Below are 8752 nucleotides of genomic sequence, written 5' to 3'. Positions count from 1 at the left end.
ATAAGTCGATCACATAGTTTCCATGTTCAATTCTCAGCATCATCCATTATCAAAAGGAATTTTCACATATTTGGTTCATGAAAAAGAATTAAGACCACACGTATATCGAAAAATTAAGTAAACAAAATTATAGCATTTCTAGGTATTTAAATTTTTATATGAGTGGATCACACATTTTAACAGTCTTAAGAGTTATCAAAAACACAAAATTCAATTACTGATTAAAGACGTTTTGACATTTTTTTTTACCTCTACTATATCCTAATGCTAAAATGCTAAATCTCACCTTAATCTTGCCAAAAAAAAAAAGAGTTTAGCTATAAAAAAAAAAGACAGTCCAGCGCACAAAATATCTCGCATTCACGCAGAGTCCAGGAAAATGTTACACCCCAAGGGGTGTGATACATGCAGCCTACCAAAAAACACTTACTCACACTCAATCCGTGGTCAAAACGAGTAAACATACGACATTTGTCTCACACAAAGTTCATCAGTGGCCGCCTTTAAAGAGGCAAATGTAGTAAAGGGCAGCCCGGTGCAAAAAGTATCCCTCGTTCAGGGTCCAGGAAGAGTCGCACCCCAAGGAGGTGTGATGTAGACAGTCTACCCTGATGCAAAGATCAGTGGTTGATTTTATGGCTCGAACACGTGACCTACACGTCACACAGATACAACTTGACCGTTGCTACAAGGAGGCAAAGGTAGTGTTAACAATAAAATGGAACCATATGCAATGGAAACAAAAGCTGTTTAATTTGGCTTCTAAAATTAACTACACTTGACACTTTGTATTCGACGAATTAACCAACGTCAAGGCAAATATGAACGTCAATCAAATGTAAACACTCACCAACAAAGTTGTCCTGTCGCACCTTTATCTCCTACTGGAATGAAAAATCAAAGCATCTTTTTTACATTTGGTATAATAATCGGAAAGGAAATACTGATACATAGTTTTTTAGAAATTGATAGTATAACATCTAAACTGTCTCTACATACTGCAGGATACCAATCAACAGCTCCAATAGCACAAGTTAACATCAAGCTTGAGAACAAAAATTACGACCATCAAACAATATAATAGCAGGCAAGAGAACGACTTTCTCGATAGCTATAGATTACATATAGGTGTTACCAAGTGGATATAAAATGGTTATTCTTATGGAATTCTAAGTATAGCAATTCAGTTATAAAATCTGAAGCTACAGCAACTCTAAACACGGAGCCTGGCAATCAACACAGATGCTTCATAAATTGGACATCAGTCGCGCATTCGTCTCTTTATGGTCATTCCCAAATAGCCATATTCACAGAGTCCACGCCTGTTAAACAAACCAGTGCCATTACATCAAAATATAGTCCTAGGGGCAAATCCTGAGGAGCCTTCTATGATGAACATAGAAGGATAAAATGCAGCATTTCGTTCAAACACGGACAAAGGAAATTATGCTATGTTTGGCTAACCCCTCCCCCCCTTTTCTTTTCTTGAGTAGCAGTTGGCATGGAACACAATAGGCAAAACAACCACAAGTAACATCTGAGTATGGCTACAGTTGAAGCATATCCACAGAAACAGGTTTAAACTCTTCTCACTTTATATCTGGAAGACAATGAGTTAACCATACTATCTTTATCACTCCATTCTAAGATGTTTTATGACCTTTTGACAACAGGAACCTTTAGAAAGCTTTTATAGCTGGAACTGTTTCAAATACAAACAACCATTCTTAGAAGGGGCAAATGATTTAAAACTCATGCATGTCCACCTATACAGACCAGCCTCACGTGCTTGATATATCAGAGACTCGCGCTTTTATTTCCACTTTTCCAACTTCTGTGTCCAGTTGTTATTGTTGTTATGATTATTATAATATTATTGTTGGTAAAGGAGTAAGTCCTGCTTAACAATTTTTTATACAAATAGGAACAAGTGGAGAATTATCGATCACCATATGGATGACAGTATCAAATTCATCAGTGGAGAACAAGGAACTTGCCTTACAGAAAGAACTAGAAAAATTTCCTCCCAAAACCTTGGTCACCACTAGCCTTGCCATCTCCAAAGTCATCAGAACGGCTCGAACGATTTTCATTATCAGAACGGACACCACCAAATCCACTAGAGCGGCCTGAACCAAATCCTCCAAAACCAGTTGAGCGATCTGAACTCTCGGAATTTCCAAAACCACCAGTCCGATTTGAACTTCCGAAACCACCACTACGGTCTGAACCACCAAAATTGCCGAATCCTCCCTGACGATTGGAGCCACCAAAATTCCCTGAGCGGCCCGAGCTCGGTCCACCATAGCTACCCCCTGATCGTCCAGAATCGGATCCACCAAATCCACCTGTTCGACCAGAAAATCCGCCTTGCCCGCCAAACCTGCCGCCAAAATTTCCATAGCCACCAGAACGACCTGAACCTGAATCACCAAAGCGACCACTTCCCGTGCCACCATAAGAGCCAAAGCGACCACCACTTCTGCCCATGTCACCGAACATGTCTGTTGCTCCAGCCTCCACTTCTATCCTTGGAAGCTTTTTTCAGAAAAATACATGGAACAAGATAATTTGATAAGATGATAAAATAAGAAAATTTTGGTTACCACTGTACAAATAACCTAATTTGGCCAAGCAAGAACAGGGAGTATTATGATACTTATGTGACAAGATTTTGAAAATTGCTGGAGCCAGCAGTAAAACGCTTCATTTTCAGCTCTGATCCAGTGTATATACTCTCATGTTCAATATTATTGAGTTAAGTACCCATCGGACTGGCCCCAAGGCTTTGGTCTAGAGGTAAAGTGCAGCATGTACTGTGTGGGCTAGACACCCATCAGGATAGAGCGATGGGCTCATTATCCATTGAGTTTCAAACCACTTGCTACCGACCCTCAGGATTTCTCGATTATCAAAAGACAAAGTAACCATTTAGACCAATGAAAATAGTGATAGAAAGTAGAAAATCACTTAATTTGAACCTCTCAAAGAAATAAAGATTCAGCCCTGCGTCTGACTTTCTCAACAAAAGGGAAAGAACAGAAGACATAGAGAGTGGGAAACCATGCTCCATGAAGTAAACGACACAAGTACCTGAACTACTTCAAAGGTCTACATGAAATTAAATTTTAGTTTGTCTACACTAGTATTCAAATAATTGCACACCACATCTCCCTCACATAGTTTGCATGCCAATGAAGTACTAGATCTAACTACCTCCATTTACAATATGCCCCATTGAATCTATGCCCAACACCCCCATTTTCTGTGACATAATTTCACTTGGCACCCAAGGTAAAGATAGATACCTGAGTTACTATATTGAAATCATCAAGAGACATCTTCAAAAGTACTAGTAACAGTAACCTTGCCACAAATAAAAGTATGGCATTTAAGTGAAGAAGTGTAGAGGGACGAGCCCATTATAAGTTTCAAACAGTGGCGCTACTGGTCCTCGGAGATTTCAAAAAAAAATAATAGTAACAGCAAGTGAAAAGAACGTTGAATATGTCTAAAAGATCAAAGTATGACAATGCATTACGCTATTTCACTGCAATCATAAAACAGTTGGGCAAGAACTTTTGATCTTTATTACTCCCTCCGTCCAAATTTATGTGATGGTGTTGGACTGGGCATAAAATTTAAGAAAGAAAAAAAAAACTTTTGAAACTTGTAATCTAAAACAAGACATAGACATTTGTGTGACGTTAGGATAAAATGAAAATTTTAAAGTTAAATTGTTTATAAATATAGAAAGATGTCATTCTTACTAAAAAAGAAAGAGTGTCGCATAAATGGAAACAGGGAGTAAAACAAGTCAACTTTTTGGACCCCATGAGAAAGGAGGCTTGCAGAGTTACTAACAGTTACAGCAGCCACAACTCACGTGGCAATTGTAGTCTTTAGAGCATACAGCTGTTTTCTCCAACTGTTTCCATATAAGGTTCACATTCACCAGTGCCATCATAGGTGACAATGAGGGCAAAATGTGTTGGAGGACATCAAAAAGTAAGAGCATCAGAGATATTAGCAGTCTAACCTCGATAAATCTGCATCCCACATCGCGTTCAATGCCTTTCACATCCCTATGTTGGCTTGAAGAATATATCAGAATTGCACTTCCTTTCTTCCCAGCACGCCCCGTTCGACCGGATCGATGAACAAAGATCTCTGATGAGTTTGGAAGCTCATAATGTACCACCTGAGCAGCAAAATATCTACTTTACCTTCAGAAAGAAAAAGACAAAAAGCAGACTGCAATTGAAGAGACTCGATACCATCAGCAGAAGCTTCTCATGATACCTAATTGGTATCACGCACAGAAAGCAGAGATGTCCTTAGACGCATCTTACATACTCTTGGCAGCATCCTATTTCAGTTAATAATTTATCCTCTAATATGCAAAAAGAAAAATTAGAAAAGGTATTATCCTCTAATATTCAATTATTTCCCTGGTATACACAGCAGACTTGATGCACTGGCCAGATATTGGTTTCAAGTTTTTGTTCCTTTCCCCTAAAAGGTTTCAGAGGACATGTTGTAGGAGAAAGCAATGCACACAGGATAAATCACTCAATAGACGGCGATGCAGCTGCTGGGAAAAAAACATAGGAAAGGGAACTGGCGCAATTGCTCAGTCAGCACACGTGTAAAGTTGTACTGCGTTCTGAAATGACTTTTAAACCATTAAAATATGAAAGATCAGGCAAGATTTGATACTTTGATATGCAACTTCCACCTAACACCTTCTATTACAGGTATATTTGTTGGTTTGTTGATCAACGGTTCTAACAGAAGGTTTTCTGATATATGCTCTCTCTTTGTTGGAAAGTGCAGATGAAGAAAAAGAAATCCATGATTATTATAACCCAGAATCACAAGTAGGAGAATAAAAGACCAACCAGATCAACATTAGGTACATCAAGTCCTCGAGCAGCAACATCAGTGGCCACCAACACATTGAATTGACCTTGGCGAAATCCTGATAGAGTTCTCTCCCTTTGGTTTTGTGAGATGTCCCCATGTAAAGCTTCACATTTTAAACTCTTTTGCATTACATAAGCCAATCTATCAGCATCACGTTTAGTTTGAGTGAAAACAATGCACTTCCCTCCCTTTGCATGCTCCTGCAGAAAAAATGAAATGCTCAATTAGTTTCAGATATTAATGATTGTCGAAAAAGTAGATAGCAGAAAAACCATTCTCTTTATGGTGGTGGCAAAAAAAATGGAGAATGGCTTAGAACAATATGTTGGACATAAAGTAGGACAGAGAGGAGACTGAGGGTTTATATCCATACGGTTATCAGAGGACCCAGAACTGCTGGTTTTTGATGCATCTCACAAACAATTGAAAACAAGGAAATCCCATCAGCCAATTTCTGATCAGAATCTCCTACCTGGGATAAACAACATAAATTATTTGAAAAATTAGCCTCCAGGGTTCTTACAAATTAAGGAAATTCGTATTAAAATGTTGAGCATTTTGGCCTCACAAGATCAATGTGAATAGGATTCTTCAGGAACTTGTTGGTAATCTTTAATATCCAACTTGGCATTGTGGCTGAGAACATCATTGTCTGATGTTTCTGTCGAACATTTTCTAAAATGGTCTCAACATCCTCCGCAAACCCCACATTAAGCATTTGATCAGCTTCATCTAGAACAACAAACTGGATCTCTGACAAATTCAAAGCACCCCTCTTCAGCAGATCAATAACCCGACCTGGTGTACCCACAATAATATCTACTCCTCTATCAAGGGAGCTCATCTGGCGTGAAATGGGGACACCACCATAAACACACAGTGTATCCAGACCAGGAGCAGATTCAAAAAATTCTTTATCCACTTGTTTTGCAAGTTCTCTTGTAGGCGCCAAGACTATGGCCAATGGGTTCCTTCCCCGTCTGCACAATTAAAAATAAGCAGAATTTCTCAAGTGTAACAAGTTCCAAATTCTCAAGAAATATTCAGAATCAAACTTTAATAACACTTGCCAAACCTAGCAGATGACAAATCTATATATCATGCTGCTAGCACATTTATACTATTAATATATAAAACCAGAGGAGAAAGCAGACTGAACAAACCCATGCTTCTCGTTGAAGCGAATGATCTTATCCATGATGGGAATGCCAAAAGCTAGTGTCTTTCCAGTTCCAGTTCTAGCTCGACCAATCATGTCAGATCCTTGCATTGCTGGTTCCAGAACAGCTCTCTGTACAACCCAAAAAGAATTAAAGTCCGCGTCTCTATTTGCCTTGCATCACATGACCAAATTAACCTAAGGCTACGCATTAAACCATGCAGTAAATGACTAAATTAAGCTCATTCTACAAATTAAAACACAAAAGGACATACCATTCTAAACGCGACTTTAGGAGAGAATCTTGATATGGTAAGTGCCTCACTAATGAAGTGGTTAAAAAATTTGAAGACCAAGGTTCAAATCCTAACATAGACCCAAAAAAAACTACGTGATATCTTCACATCTGCCTAAGCTGGTGCAAAGTTACCAAATACCTGTGATGGTCGGGTAGCGTCTACTAAGTGGAATGGTCGAGGTTTATTAAAATAAATGTTACGTGTACCTGTGGAATAGTTGAGGTGTGCCGTTATTGAAATAACTGTTAAGTGCTTTACTATAAAAACTAAAAAAGCCAACCCATGAGAGTACACCATACAACTCTAAGTTACTCATCCCTAGATAATATTTTAACTTCATTAACAGAAAGACAAGCAAAAACATACATTAAGGGTTTGTTTGGTAATGGCAAAAATGTTTTCTCCAATGAACATATATTATGTCGAAGACAAAATTAGAAAAATAAAATGCGGTCTCTCTAACAACTTACATAACTTAAGCTTTTAGACTAAATGGTGACACACTTACGAACATATTCAAATTTCAACCAATAGAGGGAAAATGGCATCATTCACTTTACATCACTATATATCCCTCTCCTTTTTTTGTGCACCTCGACTATGTTATTAATTACCAACTTTTAACCCATAAAACATGATTCAATCAACACATAGACATTGTTGTCAACTTCAATACAATACAATTACTATATACCTAACCAAACAATTGAAAGTGATACACAAAATTATTTGTTAAGATAAAACATTTCCACAAAAGCTTAAAAAAAGTAATTTGGGGGGGGGGGGGGGGTCAAAACCTGAATAGGGAAGAGTTTAGTAATTCCTTTTTTGGCCAAAGCAGAAATGATCTCCTGAGAAATACCAAGTTTTGATATCTCAAGCCCTTCATCATCTTCAGGCAAATCCGCCACCGCATATCCAGCTTGTAATTTACCACTAGAGTGAAACCCTCTTAGAGAAAACCCAAATTTACTATCAACCCATTTCTCAGTTACTGAATTAGTAGCAGTGGTAAAGCTGTTAAATTGGGAAGTCGGGAGGGCATTTCCGGTAATAAACTTGTCGCCGGACGACGTTGACGGGGAGAATAAAAGATGAGTAAGGGCATTAAGAGCAACCCTTTTTGAGGTATGTAAAGAAGATGAAGACTTTTTCAACACAAAAAGACTATTCATTTTTTTCAAAAATATGCCAAGAGAGTAAGATCGTGATGTTATATAGAGGGTTTTATTAGGGTTTATGAAAAGGAAGGCAACTGATTTACCCTTCAGCAAAATGTGAAGGCGGTTGGAGATATTTTTCTTGAGCTTTTGGGGAGCAAGAGAAAGAGGGGTTTTGCTGCATCATATCAAATTGTGAAGGGTTTAAGGAGTATGAAAGCTAACTAGATTTAGGGCCCAAAGAAGATGGGCTGAGGTTGGTTTGCTTTGTGAGGCCTGAGTCACCAGATAAGGCCTGGATTGGTTGGAAATGTTGGGCTTGGAAATGTTTCTTCAAAGATTTTCGCTTTATCCAGAATAGCACGGGCTAGCCAGTTTTCGGATTGATCATTTAAAAATAGCCAGTATTTGCAAAGTCATTGAAAAAATATCCACTATTTTACTGCAATAGGGACCGGTCCAGTATAATATACTGGAGATCGGTGCACCTATGTATGAACTTTCAGCATATTATGCTGGAACTCCAACATGCGGAAAGTTCCAACACGCGAAAAGTTCCAGTATAATATACTGGACGTTGGAGCACACGTGTATGAATTTTCAGCATGTTATACTGGAGCGATATATTATACTGGAACTCCAGTATATTATGTTGGAGTTCCAGTATACTTATGTTGGAACTCTATTATAGTATACTAGAGTTCCAATATACTTATGCTGGAGTATTTCCCGAATTTTGAACAGTGTTTTCGTTCAGATTTATCTTTACATGAAAAGTGGCTAAATTTTGATTACTTTTGAAACTGTGGCTATTTTTAAATGACCACTTGTAAATCTGGCTATTTTTGAATTTCTCCCCTTTATCCATACTTGTGGAAATGACACCAGATAGCCACTTTTATGCATGTTGTTTAAAATATATTCACGGTTTACAATATATTTAAAGATTAGCCGATTCGCTCAAACTTCAGGACGCCGTTCAGGACACAACGACCTGAAGTTTGAACCTTATAGTGTCCTAAAGTTCGAAAATTAGGTCTAGAAATTTAAATCTTATGTCCTCAATTTTAAATTAGCAGTTATGAAATTCAGGACACTTAGTTTTGAATTTTACTTAACAGTTCAGAAATTAACACTAACTCTTGTATCTGTAATTTAAAATTTATACAAAAAAAAAATATTATTGTATTAATAATACTTAATTTTAT

At 37.8% G+C, this 8752-nt stretch overlaps 1 protein-coding gene across 1 annotated transcript; it reads right to left on the bottom strand.

Annotated features, from left to right (window-relative positions):
* Positions 1-890: 890 nt before the first annotated feature.
* LOC104221626 (DEAD-box ATP-dependent RNA helicase 53, mitochondrial-like) lies at positions 891-7722 on the bottom strand. Its single transcript, XM_009772703.2, has 8 exons — positions 7182-7722; positions 6090-6217; positions 5495-5906; positions 5300-5398; positions 4902-5126; positions 4040-4201; positions 1998-2538; positions 891-1322 (listed from the first exon to the last, which is right to left on the bottom strand). The coding sequence occupies exons 1-7, from the start codon at positions 7557-7559 to the stop codon at positions 2011-2013; spliced, it is 1932 nt and encodes a 643-aa protein (XP_009771005.1). The 5' UTR covers positions 7560-7722; the 3' UTR covers positions 891-1322; positions 1998-2010.
* Between the last annotated feature and the right edge of the window lie 1030 nt (positions 7723-8752).

The sequence above is a fragment of the Nicotiana sylvestris genome, chromosome 7, assembly GCF_000393655.2.
Source record: "Nicotiana sylvestris chromosome 7, ASM39365v2, whole genome shotgun sequence".
NCBI classification, from domain to species: domain Eukaryota; kingdom Viridiplantae; phylum Streptophyta; class Magnoliopsida; order Solanales; family Solanaceae; genus Nicotiana; species Nicotiana sylvestris.
Note: the sequence above shows the minus strand (reverse complement) of the source record. Positions and strands in the feature narration are given on the sequence as shown.

Excerpts from the sequence above, each read along its gene's own strand:
- LOC104221626 (XM_009772703.2), bottom strand. The coding sequence starts at position 7,559 with ATGAATAGTCTTTTTGTGTTGAAAAAGTCTTCATCTTCTTTACATACC. Across the intron at positions 5,907-6,089 it reads CGCTTCAACGAGAAGCATGG|ACGGGGAAGGAACCCATTGG; the intron begins GTTTGTTCAGTC and ends TTAATTGTGCAG. Across the intron at positions 4,202-4,901 it reads ATGTACCTAATGTTGATCTG|GTGGTACATTATGAGCTTCC; the intron begins GTTGGTCTTTTA and ends TTTGCTGCTCAG.